General features: G+C 36.1%; 1 protein-coding gene across 1 annotated transcript; it reads left to right on the plus strand.

Annotated features, from left to right (window-relative positions):
• The first annotated feature begins 9,616 nt into the window (after positions 1-9,616).
• Positions 9,617-19,066, plus strand: LOC104085105 (ethylene receptor). Its single transcript, XM_009589060.4, has 7 exons — positions 9,617-9,821; positions 10,962-11,909; positions 15,201-15,569; positions 15,735-16,001; positions 16,121-16,248; positions 16,436-16,633; positions 18,117-19,066. Exons 2-7 carry the CDS (start codon positions 11,010-11,012, stop codon positions 18,469-18,471), a joined length of 2,217 nt encoding a protein of 738 aa, XP_009587355.1. The 5' UTR covers positions 9,617-9,821; positions 10,962-11,009; the 3' UTR covers positions 18,472-19,066.
• Positions 19,067-22,806: the final 3,740 nt, after the last annotated feature.

Consider the following 22,806-nt stretch of genomic DNA (forward strand, 5'->3'; position numbering starts at 1 on the left):
ACCTAAATAAAGATTCATATAACTTCTTGTAGATTTTAAAATGTCTGAAGGTTCTAGTTTAACAGAATAAATATGACGCTATTATATGAACTAAGTAATCAGCTGGGCTTTCTGGAAAGTCCCAAACGTTATGTATCAACGGCGCTGAGAAATGGACCAAACGTGGGCAGCCCCATAATCACCCAGCCTAAAAAACCACGTCTTTGGTTGTAAATTTTCAATCGGGCCGTCATCAAGATCACTTGAAAAATTAATTCAAATAGCTGCTCATCTAATCGCTTAAATTAAAAATAGTCGGCTAATATATAATATATATAATTCAAATATTATATGTATATAAATTTATATAATTATTGTATAATCCATATATCTGACCGGCTATTTGTGTTAAAATCTCAGTTAACTTCTCTGTCTGTTCTCTAGGCCCAAATTGAGTTGATATACAATGTGTAGAGTTTTTTCTGTCAAGAACTGAAAACTACTCCCTATTTTTATTTATATTTGGGTGATCATCTCTCCTCTCCGAAATAATAGTTGGAAAAAAAATTATATATATTTAATTAATATTTTTTGTATGGGGTTACACCAAGGCTTTGCGCTCAGTCCATTCTTATTCGCCCTGGTGATGGACGTGTTAACACACCATATTCAAGGGGATGTACCATGGTGCATGCTATTCGCCGATGACATAGTTCTGATTGATGAGTCGCGAGCGGGTGTTAACGAGAGGCTGGAGGTTTGGAGACAGGCTCTTGAGTCTAAGAGTTTCAAGCTGAGCAGGACGAAGACGGAATACCTGGAGTGTAAGTTCAGCGCTGAGCCAGGGGAAGTGGGCGTGGATGTGAGGCTTGATTCGCACGTCATCCCGAGTAGAGGCAGCTTTAAGTACCTTGGTTCGGTTATCCAGGGGCAGGGGAGATTGATGAGGATGTCACACACCGTATTGGGGTAGGATGGATGAAGTGGAGGTTAGCATCTGGAGTCCCGTGTGACAAGAGAGTGCCACCGATACTCAAAGGTAAGTTTTATAAAGCGGTGGTTAGACCGGCCATGATGTATGGGGCTGAGTGTTGGCCCGTTAAGAACTCACATATCCAGAAGATGAAAGTAGCAGAAATAAGGATGGTGCGGTGGATGTGCGGACACACTAGGATAGATAAAATTAGTAATGATGATATTTGGGAGAAGGTGCATGTGGCTCCCATTGATGACAAGATGCGTGAAGCGAGACTTAGATGGTTCGGACATGTTCAGAGGAGAAGCCCAGATGCTCCGGTACGGAGGTGTGAGCAGCTGGTTGCGGAGGGCACGAGAAGAGGTGGAGGGTGGCCTAAGAAGTATTGGGGAGAGGTGATCAGGCAGGATATGGCGAGGCTCCAGATTTCCGAGGACATGACACTTGATAGGATGATGTGGAGGTCGAGTATTAGGGTTGTAGGTTAGGAGGTAGTTGAGTCATGCCTTACTTCGTATCATGGTGGGACTAGCCATGTAGGGTGTTTGTCTAAGATAGCTAGTGGGAATGTTGTGGCTTACTATTTCACTTTTCAGTGTATGTCATATTTACTAGCTATCGCTTTTGTTTTGCATCTTTCTTCTAGATTTCATGGTGTTCCTATTTTTCTTATGACTGTTGTGGTGAAACTAATATTTACTAATATTGTCTCCCTTTGCTTTGCATCTTTCTTATGGATTTCACGGTGTTCATATTTATCCTATGATTGTTGTTGTGATACTAATATTGTCTCCCTTTTTGTCCTTTTGTTTTTTTTGTTTTTTGAGTCGAGGGTCTTTCGGAAATAGCCTCTCTACTCTTTCGGGGTAGGGGTAAGGTCTGCATACACATTACCCTCCCCATACCCCATTAGTGGGATTTTACTGGGTTGTTGTTGTTGTTGTTGTTGTTGTTGTTGTTGTTGTTGTTGTTGTTAATATTTTTTGTATATTTAAATAGCAGTTGTAATTATTTTTTACCAACAGACCAAACGTATTAAAAGCCCTTTATATTATTTTTTACCAACAGATCAAACTATTTTTTTGTTTTTATAGTACCGTCATTGTTACTAGTTATTGTTATTGTTTTTCCATCTATTTTCTGGTTATTATGATGCTGGTATTATCTTTCTGGCTTATGTTGTTATTACTAATCTATTGTCTCTTTTCATCTTCTTGAGCCGATAGAACAACATCTCTGCTTCTCTGGAGTAGGGGTAAGATCTGCATACACATTATTCTCCCCAAACCCCACTTACACTTGGTTGTTGTTGTTGAATCTTGAATCAGTTGGGACAAGACTAAAGACATGGCGACAGCCAATTTGCCCAACCACTGAGCTTTCTCAGAATGCCTCTACAGTGGGGCAAAACTGCCCACTTCTTTGTAAACCTTCTTCTTCTATCTGGGCTGGATCAACGAGCATTAGTAACGTTTATGTCCAATAGCCCCATCTTCGTGGATTTATTTAGGACAATGAAGTAAAATAGCATAGACTAGCCACTCTTCGGATTAATTTTTGGAAAATAGTCATTATCTGAAAATATGTTGAAAAGTAGCTATTTTTAAAGGGAAAACACCAGATGACGTCATGAATTTCGAACATAAACAAGTGAAAAGTTCATAATACTATCTTGATTTTGAAATATTATACGATAGTTTTTACACATTTGATCCTTTTTTAACTATTATTTAAAAAAATAGCATCATTTATTGTTTATTCCATAAAGAGCACTTTTTTTCATTATTAGCATATTACAAAAATTAAGTCCAACATTCATCTTCTTCACTCCATTTTTTAAAATCTGATGCATATGTGATTGCCACCTAAATTCAAGATGTATTGATTTATACGTCTTTTATACTTTATATATCAAGTATCACTTTAATTCAAAATATATTTTTATGTATATAATTTTTGTATATTTATTTGTGAAGTGCCATCTTATTTTACGATATATTTTTAATGTATATTTCAAATATATTTTATATGTCAAGTGCCATTTTAATTCAGGATGTATTTTTTTTATATATGTTTTTTGTATGTTTATATGCTATCTTAATTAAATTTAAGATATATTTTTTATGTATATTTCACATGTCTAAATGTCATCTTAATTGAAGATGTATTTTTATGTATATTTTTGTATATTTTATATGTGTTAATTCAATATATATTTTTTTATATACGCTTTGTATATATTAACGTATATTATTATCGAAGTAAGATCTTTATGTTAAGAAAGGAAGAAAGAAGGAAGAGAAAAACTTAAGAAAGATAATTAAAAAGAAAACGAATGGAACAAATTTAGAAAATATATTGGCTTCGGCAGAAAATAAAATTAAGAAAATGAAGAAAAAGAAGGAAAGCTAATAGATAAAGAGAAAAAAGGCATGATTTTTGTACAAAGAATTATTGACTTTCCATTCAAACTACTTATGTTTAGAGATTAATAATTAATATTCCTATTTTAATGGAACTGTGTGCTACAAATATAAATATTTTCCTGCCACAACTGTAATATTGGATTTCATGCTACGAATTTGTTATATTTCTTTTAAAGTGTGATAGTTATGTAAAGTTCCCTAGTATTAAAAGATTAGCTAATACCTTTTTAGATTATGGCTATTCTTTAATTAGAAGTTCAGGAAATATCTTCTTTTTTAAAAAAAAAAATTATATTACCTGACAATAATACATTTAGATAATTGTTATAAAATAAAGACTGTAAAGTAAAGACAAGTATAGAAAGAAACTGATAAATTATTCAAACTTCAAACTTATGTACATAATGAACTGAAAACTCTTCTATTTATAGAAGAAAGGAAGTTGATGTGTAAGTTGCTTGTAAGCTACTACTGCAAGCTGCTGTGTAAGCTTCTATTGTAAGTTGCTACTGTGTAAGCTGCTTTGTAAATTGCTTGTAAGTTGCTACTGTGTAAGCTGCTTTGTAAATTACTTGTAAGCTGCTACTGTACCAGATATAGATAATCTTCTACCGGGGGTAATGTTTATCCATAACGGAGTACCAAAATGATAAGCTTCTTCAGGAGGCTTATTTTCAATAGAGTACTAAATAGATAAATATATTTACGTCGGAGTCTCATATGGATAAACTTATTTAGGAAGTTTATTTACAACGGAGTACTAAATGAACATCCATAATATAATATATTCATAACACTCTCCCTTGGATGTTCATTAAAAGATAATGTGCCTCATTAAAACCTTACTAGGAAAAAACTCGTAGGAAAAAAATCCTAGTGAAGGAAAAAGAGTACACATATTTAGTGATACGCATTGCTAGATGCCTCATTAAAAACCTTATAAGGAAAACCCTGTGGGAAAAAACCTTAGTAAGAAAAAAAAGAGTACATCGCGTGTTTTACTCCCCCTCATCTAAACCTTATTTCAAATATTTGAGTCTCTGCATTCCAATCTTGTATACCATCTTCTCAAAAGTTGAAGTTGGCAAAGATTTAGTGAATAAATCTGCCGGATTGTCACTTGAACGGATTTGTTGCACATCAACGTCACCATTTTTCTGAAGATCGTGTGTGTAGAATAAATTTGGTGAAATGTGCTTCATTCTATCTCCTTTTATAAACCCTCCATTCAATTGGGCTATGCATGCAGCATTGTCTTCGTATAAAATTATGGTATCTTTTATCACATTTCAAACCACATTTTTCTTGAATAATATGAATCACTAATTTCAACCATACGCATTCCCTACTTGCTTCATGAATATCTATTATCTCAGCATGAATTGAAGAAGTGATTGCTTTGTGGAGCGTTATGATATGATAGTACCTCCACATGTAAACACATACCCGATTTGAGATCGAGCTTTATGGGGATCATATAAATAACATGCATCTGCATAACCAATAAGATCTGCACTACCTTTGTTAGTATAAAACAAACCCAACTCGAGAGTTCCCTTTAAATATTATAAAATATGCTTAATCCCATTCCAATGTCTCTTTGTAGGAGAAGAGTTGTATATTGCTATTAAATTAACATAAAATACTATGTCAGGCCTTGTAGCGTGAGCAAGATACATAAGTGCACCAATTGCACTGAGATATGGTATTTTAGGATCAAGTAGTTCTTCTTCCTCTTTTGGAGGTCGGAACGGGTCCTTCTTCACTTTAAGTGATCGAACAACTATTGGTGTACTCAACGGGTGCGCTTTGTCCATGTAAAAGCGTTGTAAGACCCTTTCTGTATAGGCAGATTGATGGATAAAGATCCCGTCTGCTAAATGTTTAATTTGCAGACCAAGACAAAATTTTGTCTTTCCAAGATCTTTCATCTCAAATTCTTTCTTAAGATATTCAATTGCCTTTTGGAGCTCTTCTGGAGTTCCAACAAGATTTATGTCATCAACATAAACAACAACTGTAAAAAATTTCGGATGCCATTTTCTTTATAAAAATACATGGACAAATAACATCATTTATGTAACCCTTTTTCAGCAAATATTCACTGAGGCGATTATACCACATGCGCCCAGATTGCTTTAAACCGTACAAATATCTTTGTAATCTAATTGAGTACATTTCCCGAGATTTTGAATATGCTTCAGGCATTTTAAATTCTTCAGGGATTTTCATGTAAATTTCATTATCAAGTGACCCGTACAGATAAGCTGTAATCACATCCATTAGATGTATTTCAAGTTTTTCACGTAAGGCTAAACTGATGAGATATCGAAATGTTATGGCATCCATAACGGGTGATTATGTTTCTTCATAATCGACTCCAGGTCGTTGTGAGAATCCTTGTGCGACAAGGCGAGCCTTGTATCTTTCAACTTCATTTTTGTTATTTTTTCCGCACAAAAAACCATTTATGACCAACTGGTTTTATACCAGTAGGTGTCTGGACTACTAGTCCAAAGACCTCTCTTTTAGCAAGTGCGTTCAATTATGATTGAATTGCCCCTTGCCATTTTGTCCAATCAGATCTTTGTCGACATTCTTCGACAGATCGAGGTTCAAATTCCTCACTATCTTCCATAATGTTAAGTGCAACATTATATGGAAAAATATTATCCACCACTATTTCAGATCGATTTAAATTAATCCCATCGCCAGTAGAATTTATTAAAAGTTCCTCGCTCACTTGAGTCTTGGGTTTATTGATTTCTTCAGGAATCTCAGAACTAATCAGATTTTGGGTCTCTTCAGGATATCCTTTCATAGTATCATTATCATTTGTCGATTTTCTTTTTCGAGGATTTCGATCCTTAGAACCCAAAGTCCTACCACGCTTCAGGCGTGCTTTAGGTTCACTAACTCTCATGCTAGTAGATGGTCCTGATGGGATATCAATTTGGATAGGCACATTTTTTGCAGGGATATGTGACTTAGTTATCCTATTCAAATCAGTAAATGCGTCTGGCATTTGATTTGCTATATTTTATAAATGGATGATCTTCTGGACCTCCTGATTACATATAGGGGTATGTGGATCAAAATGAGATAACGATGAAACTTTCCACACGATTTCTCTTTTGATTTCCTTTATCTCTCCCATAGTTGTGGGAAATTTGTTTCATCAAACCGACAGTCTGCAAATCAAGCAGTAAATAAATCTCCCATCAATGGTTCATGATAGTGAATAATAGAGGGTGATTTAAACCCAATATATATTCCTAATCTTTTCTGTGGGCCCATCTTACTGCGTTATGGTGGTGCTACTGGCACATATACAGCACATCCAAAAATTTATAGACGGGCAATATCTGGTTCATGACCAAAAACTAATTGTGACGGAGAATATTTATTATAATGTGTCGGTCTGAGACAGATACGTGATGCTGCATGCAAGATAGCATGACCCCAAATAGTAGTGGGCAATTTTATTTTCATACGTAGTGGTCTTGCTATCAATTACATGCGTTTAATAAATGACTCTGCAAGGCCATTTTGAGTATGAACATAAGCTACATGATGTTCATTTTTTTCCCAACTGATAGAGCTTGGGATGAGAATTCTCTAGCATTATTAAGGCGAATAGCCTTTATGGGATAATCTGGGAATTGTGCCCTTAATCGAATTATTTGGGTTAATAACTTTGCAAACGCCAGATTGCGACATGATAGTAGGTATACATGAGACCATCTTGAAGATGCATCTATTAGGACCATAAAATATCTAAACAGACCACTTGGTGGGTGAATAGGTCCACATATATCCACATGCATTCGTTCTAAAAAGGCAGGGGATTCAATGCCAGCGATCATTTTGCCTTGATAACAAGCATCACAAGAAAATTCATTATTTATAAGAATCTTCAGGTTCTTTAATGGATGCCCACTCGAAGTTTTAGTAATTCGTCTCATCATTATTGATCCAGGATGGCCCAAATGGCCATGCCAAAGCACGAAAATATTTGAATCAGTAAACTTCTGGTTTACGATAGAGTGTGCTTCAACTGTACTAATCTTTGAATAGTATAAGCGAGAAGATAAAGTTGATAACTTTTCTACAATGGACTTCTAGCCAGAAATATTCCTTGTAATACAAAGATATTTCATATTCATTTCATCTATCGTCTCAACATGATACCCATTTCGGCGGATATCTATAAAACTCAACAAGTTTCTTCGGGACTTGGAGGAGAATAATGCATTATTATTATAAGCTTCGTTCCCTTAGACAGAAATATAGTGGCTCTTACGGAGCCTTCAATTAAACTTATATTACTAGAAATTGTTAAAACATTTGCTTTTTACTTATGCAAATAAGAAAAGTATTACTGATATTTGAATATGACATGAGTTGTTCCACTATCAATTACACAAATATCTTCATGATTGGTCTTTGATCCAAACATAATTTGAGGATTATCCATATTCTTCAAAATGACATAAACAAAATAAATATGATAGTAAACATCATTATCAAAGCATAACTTTTATTTATGTACAACAATTACATAACCATACTATCTACTACAAACAGCAAAAATTAAAATATTTATATCTCTAAAGATTCATCACCGATCACATGACTTGTTTCTCCTTCCAGGAGTGCAAAGTAATCAACTACATCAAAATGCATGAAGTCTAAATCATCTTCCGAAATAAAATTTGCTTCAACATTTTTCCCTGTCTTCTTCAGGGAGGCTTGATAAAGCTCAAGAAGGTGCTTTGGCGTACGATATGTACGTGACCAGTGCCCTTTTCCTCCACATCTATAGCATGCATTTCCTGGCTTTGCTGCTTGCACCGCTTCATGCTTTTGTTCCTTTCTTTTCCACTAGTGGTGGTGAGGAGGATTCTTTGGTGCATTATTATTACCGTGATTAGAGTTTCTTCCCCGATCACGGCCATGACCACGACTGGGTCCACGTCCTCTTCCAGGCTTAGCTTGGTGGAAGTTCGTTTCATCCACTTTAGGGAATGGACAAGAACCAGTAGGCCGGCTTTCATGGTTTTTCATTAATAGCCCATTATGTTGCTTGGCTACAAGAAGATGTGAAATAAATTCAGAATACTTTTTGAATCCCATCTCTCGATATTGCTGTTGCATGAGCATATTCGAGGCATGAAAAATGGTGAAAGTTTTCTCCAACATATCATGATCAGTAATATTATCAACACATAGTTTCAATTGGGAAATAATTCTGAACATAGCAGAATTATACTCATTGATAGATTTAAAATCTTGTAGCCTTAGACGAGTCTAATCATAACGTGCCTGTGGAAGAGCGACCATCTTCAGGGGGTCATATCTATCTTTCAAATTATTTCACAGTATTACTGGATCTTTAATAGTGAGATATTCCATTTTCAAGCATTCATCAAGGTGATGTCGTAGAAATATCATTGCTTTGGCACAGTCTTGGTTTGATGCTTGGTTTTTGTCCTTGACAGTGTTTGTCAGACCCATCGCATCAAGATGAATTTCAACATCAAGCACCCAAGACATGTAACTTTTGCCCGATATATTCAGGGTTACAAATTAAAGTTTAGAAAGATTTGACATTATTTAGAAAAAGAAAGTTCGTACCTCTGATATTTACAAAGTATTTGCTCGAGATGGCAGAGTCTCGTGCTGATAACTTGTTATAAAATAAAGACTGTAAAGTAAAGACAAGTATAGAGAGAAACTGATATATTATTCAAACTTCAAACTTATGTACATAATAAACTGAAAATTACTCTATTTATAGAATAAAGGAAGTTGCTGTGTAAGCTGCTATTGCAAGTTGCTGTGTAAGCTGCTCCTTCAAGCTGCTACGGTACGAGATATAGATAATCTTCTACCGGAGGTAATGTTTATCCATAATGGAGTACCAAAATGATAAGCTTTTTCAAAAGGCTTATTTCCAATAGAGTACTAAATAGATAAACATATTTACGACAAATTCTCATATGGATAAAGTTCTTCAGAAAATTTATTTACAACAGAGTACTAAATGAACATCTATAATATAATATATTTATAACAGTAATGGATTATTCGCACCGTATGACCGTTTATAATGTCAATTTTTTTTTTGACATTAGTCCAGTGAGGTAATTTTATTTTTATTTAAATGAATTTTAACATCCCATTAAGCCAACAGAGGACAAAAAGAGACATTTGCGGCCAAATGCCTTTTTGGTAATAGGAAATGAAAATATTGTTTGACATTAAAACCTCCATTAGTGGGTTTTTTATGATGTCACTCAATTTGACTAATTTGAGCACCGAATCTAAACGGTTGATTTTAACTTAATGGCGGATGACTTAACTCTGCTTAATCCGGCATAATAGGATCTGTGTTTCCGGCGACGTCGTCGGAATCTCTTCTCCGGCGATACTTAGTTGTAAGTTCTTTATCTATTCGCTTCTCTGTTTCTTACGTGACAGTAACCCTAATCCCTTTCCCCGTAATTTTAATCCAGAATACGAATTGCGACGTGGCTTGCTATGTTCCTTTATTTTACAAAGTTTTTCTTCTTCTTTTTTTCTTAAAAGCAAATTTACGAAGCTAATTATACTTTAAGTTTTGATAGAATAATTGCGCTTTGAAGTTGTGATGTTGCAATAATCTGCTTTTGAGTGTTAATCATTAATTTTTTCAACGTTTTGAGGCTAGTGAAATAAATATTTGTTACTGAATTGTTGGTTTTTAGTTACTGGGACGGAAGTCAGTAAAGTTGAATCCTTTTCCCAATCCATTAATTGTTCAACCTTTCGAGGAATAAAGATAACATTTTTAATTACTCAATTGTTGGTTTTCATTTTCATTTATTGGGATGGAAGTATAACAATTTGATTGATTTTCACCATGATCTTACTATCCGGACCTTAATTTTCGTTCTCTAAGCATTTTAAATCAATTTATTTAGAATATAAATCCTAAAGCAAAATCACCTATCCTAATAGGCTCCAGTTTTAGTGGCAGAACGTGATAATTGAATTTTTTTTATGTGGAGAGCAGTGGAATAGGTTGTTTTGAATGAGTAATGAGGTGGCGTACCCTTTTTTGTGGTGCAGCATTTTGCCATGGCACACTAGTGAAGAGCTAACAGTCGCGACAATATTTACTAGCCAGTTCCGCTTCTGTTATAATAACTACATCATGTATACTTATCAAATAATGATATTAATTATAATCATAACTAATTATATAATATCATCATTTGTGAAAAACTATTGAAAAGAGAGTTTCACTGGATGATGTATACTCTGTTAATGGACTTCAGACACAACTTTTTGCAGGTGGCCATCCTGCCTAGTTGCTTTTTGTTCCTTTTGTATCTATACATATTAATACTATGTTGCTACTAAAATAAAGTCTTTCTTTTTAAATGTATATGTGTGCAGTGTTAATTTTGCTTTTGGAGCTATATACACTAAGTTTGAGACCAACTTAGCTGATGTATTAGTATTTTTCTAGACTATTTAATCCTTCTGAGGGCTAAATCCCTTTCTGTTCATGAATTGATGTCCTTATGCTGCAGTGCTGTTGATACAATAGAGAGAGTGATTTATTGAGGTGATTGTCCATCATGGATTGTAACTGCTTTGATCCACAATGGCCTGCTGATGAGTTGTTAATGAAGTATCAGTACATTTCCGATTTTTTCATCGCAGTTGCTTATTTCTCTATCCCAATCGAGTTGGTATACTTTGTCCAGAAATCGGCAGTTTTTCCATATAGATGGGTACTCGTGCAGTTTGGTGCTTTCATAGTTCTTTGTGGAGCAACACATCTTATCAACTTATGGACATCTACCCCCCATACAAGGACTTTGGCAATAGTGATGACTACCGCAAAGGTCTTCACTGCTGTGGTATCATGTGCAACGGCTCTCATGCTTGTGCACATCATTCCGGATCTATTAAGTGTCAAAACTAGGGAGCTATTCTTGAAAAACAAAGCGGCAGAGCTTGATCGTGAAATGGGTCTTATTCGGACACAGGAGGAGACGGGTAGGTATGTTAGAATGCTTACACATGAAATCAGAAGTACTCTGGATAGACATACTATTTTGAAGACTACACTTGTTGAGCTTGGAAGAGCATTGGCACTGGAAGAGTGTGCATTGTGGATGCCAACTCGTACTGGACTGGAGCTTCAACTTTCTTACACTCTACGTCATCAAAATCCAGTTGGATTTACAGTACCTATACAACTTCCTGTAATTAATCAAGTTTTCAGTACAAATCATGCTGTTAAAATATCACCAAATTCTCCCGTCGCAAGGCTTCGACCTGCTGGGAAGTACATTCCAGGTGAGGTGGTTGCTGTCAGGGTCCCTCTTCTGCATCTCTCGAACTTTCAGATTAATGATTGGCCTGAACTTTCTACGAAGCGCTATGCTTTGATGGTTTTGATGCTTCCTTCAGATAGTGCTAGACAATGGCATGTCCATGAATTGGAGCTTGTTGAAGTGGTAGCCGATCAGGTTTGAATTTTTTTTTTATATGTGATGTAATATCTTGTAGCTCCCCTTTTGAACACAATGATGTTCAATGCTAGAGTTTTCTGTTGAAATTAGATATTACATAATCATTATAAGAACAGCTACAGAACCAATCTTAATGAGATAATTGATTGATGCAGTTTCATCTGCCCTGATTATCTTCATAAGAAATTATTCCTCTTGATCACATCCTTTGGTAAATGCTTGGACTGAATTTTAATCTGGTAAATAGTTAAATATCCCATGCTCCTTTTGAAATAGACGGTGCCAATGAAGCCGGATTTCAAAATCCGAATAATCCAATGGCTGATGGAATGCAACAAGAAATAACTGCTAAATTGTGATGCTGTGATTTTCTGATTCTTGCTTTCCTTGATTGCTTTTTGCTGGATAGGTGCCTGTGATGTGTGGGTTGTTTACATAATTGTCTTTTAAGTCATTACAACTTTTGTCCACGGGGAGAGAAAGGCTGGAGAGAGATATGAACGATTGTTATATTAATTATTAAAAATAAATTCAAATGGGGTCTATTCAGTTGGTCATAGCAGATTTTGTTTTGGAAGGACTGTAACTCTCCTTCGCTTTTGGTTCCTCCATTACTATAAAAGGCGAAAGCAAACAAAAGCACTGACCTATTAGGCCTTTAAGCGAAAAGAGTAAATAAGTGAGGATAATAACCATAAACATAAAACAATTATATGACTAAAGAATTGAAAAAATTCAATTAAGTGAAATATTTCTTATTTAGTGTTGCCCTCTTCAAGACAGACTTTATTGGTGATGAGATTCACACTGTAGCCCCTTCGTGCATATACACTGAAGTGTGATGTAAGCAAGAAAGCACTCAGCTTGTTTTGCACCTAGCTCTTGAAGATAGCATTCGACAAAACTGGCCTCCACGACTTTTTGCTTTATTAGATTTGGTTCGACGTTGGATGTAGGATCTAGGGTATAAACAAACTAGGACTTATTTTTGATTTGATATCATACTCATGCTGTAGACTAATAGCCTGTTTGGCCAAGCTGCAAAAATAAGCTTATTTTGAGAAGTGTTTTTCTCAAAAGTACTTTTGGTTAGAAGCAGTTTGTGTTTGGCTAATTAATTTGAAAAGCACTTCTGAGCAGCAATTAGTGTTTGGCCAAGTTTTTAAAAACTGTTTCTAAGTGTATTTTTCTCAAAAGTGCTCTTCAAAAAAGTGCTTTTGGAGAGAAACTACTTTTTTCTGCTTCTCTAAAACTGCTTCTGCTTCTCTTCAAAAACACTTTTTTTTCTTCCAAAAGCTTAGCCAAACACTTCAATTTTGAAAAAAAAAAACTTTTTTTTCTTCAAAAAAAAGTGCTTCTAGGATTGAAGAAGCTTGGCCAAACAGGTTATAAATCTCTAGCATAAGTAGTATTTTCTATACTCGTTAAAAAGTTAAAAGAATTTTGGGGGTAGTGGTGGTGGTGTAAATATGTGCGTAAAAGATAAGACAAGATTATACGCTTTTTGACGGAGGAGTTTTTTCTGAAGGACTAGTCCTCCATTCTTCAATTTGTCTCTTGGCAACCCCTTTTTTTCCTATTAATTAGAGAAAATAATTAAAAAAGAAACTAAGTATAGGAAATTGGAATCTTAACATGTTAGCTATGAATTTTCTTGATATAACAGAAATTTGTGGAGTGATTGTAGTATCCTTGTTAAAGTGGATAAGTTCAACTTCTAGTATGTTAAAGTGGATAAGTTCAACTTCTAGTAGACTATGATTAATCAATCAACTAGGGCTCAAATGAAAGCAGCTCTCCTTTTGGGACTTGAATCCACAATTGCCTGATTAGAAGTCAGGCGCATTAGGCCATGGACGGTCTTGCATAAGGATGAGGCTGCCTTTTGTGGGTTTCAATGCACATCAGTCAATTATTAAACCCCTTTGAACATTTCCGTTGCCCTGCGGCTTTTGGACGTAAGGTTTAGTATTTACATCCTTCTTTTCCTTTTCCTTCTAATTTGAATTTTAGCACATCAAGAAACTATATTAGTTTTATAGATTTCAAGGCATGTAGAAATGCATGTTAGCCAAAAGGAAAAGAGACCAAAGCTATGGTTTCTTTGTAAATTTGGAGAACTATGTTTGTGTATTTAAGAAAACTAATTTAATTTGATAAATCTGTATGATCATTATTGTGGAAAATGATGATCATACTTAACCATATTCTAAGCAAATTTGTTATGTTGCTTTTAGGGATATGATTTTTAGAATATCATCCCATTTTCGGGATCGAGTTTATTGAGATTTTTTTCAAAATTTGTGTTGGAATAAAATTTTCTTTTAAGGAGACTATTGTTTGGTATCAGAAAATCTTTCACTAGTCTCACGTAATTTTTGGCTCTGCCCATGCTGAACTTGATTAGCCGAGTCCAGTGGCGGAGCCAGGATTTTTATTAAGGGGAGTCAAAATATAAAGAAACAAACTCACCAAGAAGTCAAGGGGTGTCATTATATAGTATATATACATATTTTTAAAAAGATTACCGAGCTAAACAATGTAATTTTCTGATGAAGGGGTGTCGTGACACCCCTTGGGTGCATGTGGCTCCGCCACTGGCTGAGTCGTAAGCGGCAAGCTTAGTGCTAAACTGGACGTATTAAATATTCATACTACCACTTATGAACTAAGCTCCCATCTTAATACTTTTTACTGTTTGTCTTCCACATTCTTGAAGAGTTATTATCCCTTCATCCCAATTGGTTTGGTATTCTTTTCACTTTCGTCTGTCCTGTAAAGATTGACATCTTTATATACTAGGAACAGTTTAATTTTCATGTTCTCATTTTGCCAGTGACTTGATCTAGGCTCCACTAGCTATAAAAACTTAAATAGTTTGGTTCAATGGACACCTTGGTATTTTATGCATGTGTCTTTGAAGCCTTTCTTTCTTCCTTAAACTCCGTGTATAGTCAGGCACCATAAAACAACCTGGGCGAAAGGGGTACTTTTTGCACAGACTTGTGTTATTACGTTTCTCTTTGATCCTTGGATATTTCCTGGATAAATGGTAGAAATGACATTTTATGAAGAGCCCCTCCTCTGACAACCCTTTTTCTATTGGAGATCAAGGGATCTCTTCTCTTCTTATGCTGGATGTTATTGGCATTTGGCACATAGGGAAGCATCTATCCATTTCACATGGTCTGCTTGCAACTAAATTGCACCTCTGGGTTTTTCTGTTAAAAGGGTGAAAACGGAATGTGACTGGATGAAGTGACTTTTTTCTATCTTTTGTCAATTCAGGTAGCTGTTGCTCTCTCACATGCTGCCATCTTGGAGGAATCAATGAGGGCTAGGGATCTTCTTATGGAGCAGAATGTGGCTCTTGATCTGGCAAGAAGAGAAGCAGAAATGGCTGTTCGTGCGCGTAATGATTTCCTAGCAGTTATGAATCATGAAATGAGAACTCCTATGCATGCAATAATTGCACTTTCATCTTTGCTACAAGAAACTGACCTGACACCGGAGCAGCGTCTGATGGTGGAAACAATCCTTAAGAGCAGCAACCTTTTAGCAACGCTCATCAATGATGTCTTGGATCTTTCAAGGCTTGAGGATGGAAGCCTTCAACTTGACGTTGGGACTTTCAATCTTCATGTTCTCTTCAGAGAGGTAAGCCTGCTATTGCTGTTTACTTGCATGCTCTAGATATTTTGAGAAAAAGAACAAATGAAAAGATGTTCTAGATCTGTTAAAAACATTACTTGTGATTTCCAGTTTTCCAACATGTTATGCTGGAAACTATTGACTGATTCAGGTGTCTGCCTTTTGCTTTAGGTCCTTAACTTAATCAAGCCTATTGCATCTGTGAAAAAGTTGTTTGTCACGCTTAGCTTGTCTTCAGATTTGCCGGAATTTGCTATTGGAGATGAAAAACGGCTAATGCAAATTCTTTTAAATGTTGTTGGCAATGCTGTAAAATTTTCAAAAGAAGGCAGTGTGTCAATTTCAGCTGTTGCTGCAAAATCAGAATCTTTAAGAGATCCTAGAGCTCCCGAGTTTTTTCCTGTGCAAAGTGAGAATCACTTTTATTTACGTGTACAGGTATGTTTAAAAGTTTATTTTCATGCTTGATATTTAATATTTGCACTATATATGGTAGTTGCTCTGTTTATGTTTTTTGGGGTGGTGGTTTTATTGCTAATTTTTCCCCTGTTATTTAGGTAAAAGATACAGGATCAGGCATTAATCCGCAGGATATCCCCAAGCTATTCTGCAAGTTTGCGCAAAACCAGGCACTAGCAACTAAAAGTTCGGGTGGCACTGGGCTTGGCCTTGCGATTTCTAAGAGGTATCTCACTTCTTTGGTGTTTGTTTTGAATGCGGTTTTCAGTTTTCCATGATAACTGGAGAACTGCTCAAGATTGAATTTTCATTCTTTGCTGATGCACTTTCCTTGGAAAATTTGTTCATTGCATGTGGAGACACTTACAACAGTGATTATTTATCTGACAAATTGTTTTAATGGCCTGGATCAGGTTTGTTAATCTTATGGAAGGTCATATTTGGATCGAAAGTGAAGGACTTGGCAAGGGGTCTACTGCTATCTTTATTGTTAAACTTGGCATTCCTGGGCGCTCAAATGAGCCTAAGCTTCCCTTTATGCCCAGATTGCCTGCAAATCAAATGCAGATGACTTTTCAAGGACTAAAGGTTTTGGTTATGGATGATAACGGGTGAGTACTGATACTACCTCTTTATCTTTAGACTCTTATTTGTCCTGCTGTTTGACGACTTAATCTGGCCAATGATTCTCGTTTTGCTATGTGTTGGTCTATGTTACGTGAGATTAAACATTTACAAGCTGAAAAAAGTGGTAGTTGTTGGACATCACTTTGGAATAAAGACCCTGGCCATCTGTTAAATGTCTATGGAAGTTAGTCTATTAACTGTATGTACTGTGGAAAGTGCTAGGCAGTATATTAGGAGTATAATCTAGACATTAAGGTTGGTGCTTCATATCCCTTTGGAAAAGAAGCAGAGGGGGTGAAGAAAGATGGTCCTAAAGTTGCAGAAAATGGAGAAGGGAAACATGTTAGTGTGCCGCTGAGGCACACATCATTGTTTCATCATAGGATTGTAGGAAGTATTGTGGCCAACCCCACTCAAATCTTTTCCCATCCAATCACAGGGATACACCATTCCAAAGAGTAAGAAGACATAGGATAAAGTGGCTGCATATTTGTTTTCAGACATTCTTTGGGTATGTATTTTTTTACAAAGATGTTTTGGTCCATTAGCTAACACCTTAATATGCATTCTCTACTTTTAAGATAGAAGTGGTCATATGTTTTATCTCAAAAATACCCTCAAGAGAGTCCAAGTTGGGGAAGGCTGTTTTTCTAAAAAGTTTATTTAATTATTTCCTGCAAAAATCATAGTCATTTGGTTCTGGTTCCACTTGCGACTGAAGTTTGATCTTCATTGCATACCTCATTTAGCTTGTTAATTATTTCTTGATTTGTAGTTATTAAATGCATGATATTTAGTCTTGTATTGGCAAAATTGGATAAGTACATTATAGGTCTTATCGTGCTAAAAGGAAAGTGGAAGGAGGTGCTTATCACCCCACAAAAAAAAAAAAGAGGAAGAAGAAAGCAAAGCAGGAGGAAAGATTAGAATTCCAACCTCTAGATTTTGGAGCCTATTCCTGAGAAGAATATACTTTGGGGAGTCAAATAATTTTTCCGATAATGAATTTTCAAAACAACCTAAAAATATTTTAGACTGAGAAAATATGATTTATATTACTTTCATGTGGTTTTCAAATTTACTTATTTTGAGGGATTAAGCAATAAATATATGCTAGTAAATAAACTCCATCGTTCTTTTTGTGACAAAGGGATTAAGAAATATCGATAAAGACACATCTTAGAGCAAGGTACAGAAGATTCTTGTTTATCGAACAAAAAAGTTATAGTCTCTTTTGACTTTTTTTGGTAAATATCCATAACTTTTTCGGTAAATATCCATAACTTTTTCTTTATTCTCCTTCACTGTTGGTGGCTCTAAATTGATTACCAAAATTTGTGTTAGTGGCAGCGGTGTCTTTGTTTCTCAGGTTGTTACAATTGTAGTATATTTTGAAAATGATCTATACGATTATTATTGACTTAAGAGATTAATTTGATGTATCCATTTCGAATCTTTTTTATGCAGGTTTAGTAGGATGGTAACCAAGGGTCTGCTAGTGCACCTAGGGTGCGATGTAACAACGGCTTGCTCTGGTGATGAGTGCTTGAGAGTTCTTACTCAGGAACACAGAGTATTATTCATGGACGTGAGTATACCAGGTATAGACTGTTATGAAGTTGCTGTGCGGATACATGAAAAGTTTGGGAAACGTCACGACAGGCCACTTATTGTGGCACTAACAGGAAACACTGACCGAGTGACGAAAGAAAACTGCATGAGAGTTGGTATGGATGGAGTTATTCTGAAACCTGTTTCAGTTGACAAAATGAGAAGTGTTTTATCCGAGCTTTTAGAGCATGGAGTTGTTCTTCAATCCTAGTGAAAGAGGGATTGGTTGTACGACCAAAAGTGTGTGTGTCAAGACTGAGTGTCGCTGTTCATACATTTTTCAGACTTCGGGCAAAACGAAGAGTTTGTTCACAATGATGGCGCAATACACTAATTGCAGGTTCAAATATCTTATAAAAGCGATTGTACGATGATGTATCGTCAACAGATTTGTATAAAGAAATTAGTTTGTTCTACATCTTTGAAGGAGAAGTCCCGTCTTTCCTGGGAGGTTGGAGCTTGAAAACATGTTCATTCATTTTCTTTTTGGGTATAATTAATCGAAAATATTTGTATAAATGTATATGGTGTGCATGACATTGGCCGGAAAATTGGCGCAAAAGCTTCTCCTAACCGTCCCTCTCGTTCTCTTCCCAGTGTGTGGTATTCCAACTTATGTAGTAGAACAATTTAATTTCATTTTGAGGAAGTTGGTGTGGAGATTTGCAGAGAAATGAAAATGTTAGTCGAGCTCTATTACGAGAGAAACAGAGAAGGTTCTAGAGAGGATTTTGTAAAAATGAATTCTTTCTTCTGAAAGTGTACTGTAGCTCCTACTTATACAATGTGTATCCGCTTGCTACTAATTTACAACTGTACTCCAACTAACTACAACTAACTACCAGCTAACTACAGTATAACTATCTTCATGACTTCTTAATTAACATCGCTACTGACCCTTGCTAATTACTAATCTGCCCTTGCGTACATTGTGTCATGTAACTCCTATTTCATCACTCCCCCTCAAGCTGGTGGGTGTGAACACATTTAACACTCCCAGCTTGCCAACCAAATACTCATGTTGTGCTCTTGCTAGGACTTTTGTCAGAATATCTGCTATCTGATCTTTGGATCCCACATGCTGTGTTTTCACCAAGCCTTCTCGTATTTTTTGACGAATAAAGTGACAATCTATATCTATGTGCTTTGTTCGTTCATGGAACACTGGATTAGCAGCAATCTGCAGTGCTGCTTTGCTGTCACTGTACACATCTATTGGGAAGGTGACTTCAGTTCTTAACTTCTTCAACAGTGCTGTTATCCAAACTAGTTCTGATACTGCACTTGCCATACTTCTATATTCAGCCTCAGCTGAACTCTTTGATACTGTATTCTGCTTCTTTGACTTCCATGAGACCAAAGATTCTCCATACTTGATCACAAAGCCAGAGACAGACTTCCTTGTATTTGGACAAGATGCCCAATCTGCATCACATTAAACACTCAGCTTTCCCAATTTTCTGTTACTCAACAAAATTCCCAAACCTGGTTGCCTATTGATATATCTCACTACTCTTTTAGCTGCTTCCCAATTAGGACTGTTCATTTGGATCGGATATCCGAAATCCGAACCGATCCGTTCAATTTCGGATTTCGGATTTAGAATTTCGGATATTTGGATCGTATTTCGAATTGTGTTTATTAAAATTTTGAATATTCTGATCGGATTCGGATTGGTGTAATTGTAACCCGATCCAATCCGAAATTCGAAATCCGAAATTATTATGGCATGTATAAATATTAAACTTTAATTTCGGATAGTTAGTACTTCCTTTACATCTTACTCCAAGTTATTACCTTTACAATTGCTGGATTTAGCTATATTGGCATCATAGTACTATCATAATTACATAAACATGAATTTATTTTTCTTGTATTGCCTCTTTTACAAAGAAAATATATATGAGTTTGCAACTTTGAGGCATAATAATCCGATCCGAAATCCGAAAATCCGATTCCATCCAAACTTTAAAATTCGATCCGATCCGATATTAATTTTGATCGGATTCAGATTGCATTTTGTAGAATCCGAAATCCGAATCCAAAATGTGCTAAATCAGATCCGATCCGATCCATGCACAACCCTATTCCCAATGAGATACCTTTGGTTGCTGTAAAAACTGACTAAGTGTCTGCACAGAGAAAGAAATATCTGGTCTTGTTAAGGTCAGGTACCGTAGTTTCCCAATCAACTTCTGATACTTCCCTTTATCTTCAAGGAGTTGGTCATCTGTACTTCTTATCAGCTTGTCATATTCAATGACCGTGAGCTTCATGTTTGCTTCAAGTGGTGTCTAGGCTGGTTTTGCAGCTCCCAGTCATAACTCTGATATTATCTCCAATGCATATTTTCTTTGGTTTACCAAAATGCCATATTTTGATCTACTGAACTCAATTCCTAGGAAGTATTTGAGCTCACCCAAGTCTTTTATCTTGAAGGCTTGATGCAATGAGTTTTTGGAATCCTCTATGAGTTTTAAACTGTTCCCAGTGACTAACATATCATCCACATAGATTAGGATGATCATTGTATTGATTCCTTCCCGTTTGATGAATAATGAGTGATCAAGATTACTTTGACTGAAACCAGACTTAATTAAAGCATTAGGCGATTTCAAATTCCATTGGCGACTAACTTGCTTTAGCCCATAGAGGGATTTAACAAGTATGTAGACCATATTATGCTCCCCCTGACTTGAAAATCCCTGGGGCAGCACCATATACACTTCATCATGCAGATCACCTTGCAAGAATGCATTGTACACATCAAGTTGATGGACAAACCACTGTTGAGCAACTGCAAGTGTAAGTACTGTCCTTACAGTGGCTATATTGACGATTGGGGAGAAGGTCTCAGTGTAGTCTATCCCCTCTTGCTGGTTGTAACCTTTTGCAACTAATCGAGCCTTGAATCTTTCAATCTCACCATTGGCCTTGAGCTTGACCTTGTATACCCATTTGCATCCTATTGGAGTTTTCCCTGGAGGCAATTGAACCAATTCCCAGGTGTGATTATCTTGTAAAGCCTGTATTTATGCTCTCATAGCATCAACCCACCTCTTATCCTTAGAAGCCTCTAAGAAATAAGTAGGCTCTGCAATAGAAGAGAAAACTCCTAGATATGCTTGATGAGCTGAAGACAGTCTGTCATAGGATACGTAATCACTAAGAGGATAGACAACTAAATTGGACTTCCTGGTGTTAGTGACATAGTCAGATAACCAAATAGGCTCCTTGATTACTCTTTGAGATTTCCTGAAGGGTTCAAGAGCAGTGATGACAGTAGTAGGCTCAGGAGGATCATTTGAAATAGGTGAAGTGTTTGAAGCAGCAGGAATATCCTCATATGAAGGAAGAAGAGTATCCACAGGTAACGCAGGTTGTAATGTATTTTCATCATCAACAAATTCTGCAATGAGTGAGGTGTCTGACAAGTTTTCAGGAGCTTGGTTAGCAGGTGGATTGATATCTTCAGATGGTAATTGAGTAGTAGCCAATTGCATTGAGGTTTCATGCATAGCTTGAAAGGGGAAAATATTTTCTTTGAACAAAACATCCCTATTGACAAAGAATCTATGCTCCTTCAAGTCATACAGGATATATCCCTTTGAGACAGCAGAGAATCCCATGAACACAACTTTGATAGCTTTGCAGGCAAATTTATCTCTCCTAGGTAGTACACTAGCATAACATAAACAACCAAGAGTTTTTAGATGATTTAGGCTAGGTTTCTTGCCAAAAAGTAGCTCATAAGGAGACTTTCCTCCAAGGTTCTTAGAGGGTAGTCTGTTTATGAGATAAGCTGCAGCCATCACACAATGTCCCCAGAAATTCAATGGTATATGACCCTGAAATCTAATAGCTCTAGCAACTTCAAGTAGATGCCTGTGTTTTCTCTCTACACCCCATTTTGTTGGGGTGTGTGGACACAAGATCTTTGATGAACTATTCCAATCCATTAAACAATTCCTGCATTTCTGAGCTCATGAACTCCCCACCATTGTCTGATCTCACTTTCTGAACTATAATATTGAACTAAGTGTGGATCATTTTAAGGAAGGATCTCATAACAATTATCACATCACCTTTGAATTTGAGTAAGAATATCCAAGTTACTCTAGAATAATCATCCACAATTGTTAAGAAAAATTTATTTCAATCAGATGTATGTGTACTATAGGGTCCCCATACATCCATATGCAGTAATTGAAAACTCTTTTTTGACTTAGTAGTACTAGAAGGGAAAGGTATTCTTATATGCTTAGCTATTGGACAGACTTCACAATTATCCAAAGCAATTTTACATTCATCTATATTAAAACCAAATAATTCCTTTAGTGAATTCCCAGATACATGAGCCAACCTCCTATGCCAAAGCAGTATATCCTTCTCTACTTGTTATGTACAGAATCCTTGTGTCACTGTCTTATCCTCAGTTCCACTCCTAGTAGGTGGTTGTGAGACTAGGAGGTAGAGGCCATCCTACTCCCTACCAATCCCCTTCACTTTTTCACTGGAGAGGTCCTGGAATATGCAAAAATAAGGA

This window comes from Nicotiana tomentosiformis, chromosome 7 (assembly GCF_000390325.3).
Source record: "Nicotiana tomentosiformis chromosome 7, ASM39032v3, whole genome shotgun sequence".
NCBI lineage: Eukaryota > Viridiplantae > Streptophyta > Magnoliopsida > Solanales > Solanaceae > Nicotiana > Nicotiana tomentosiformis.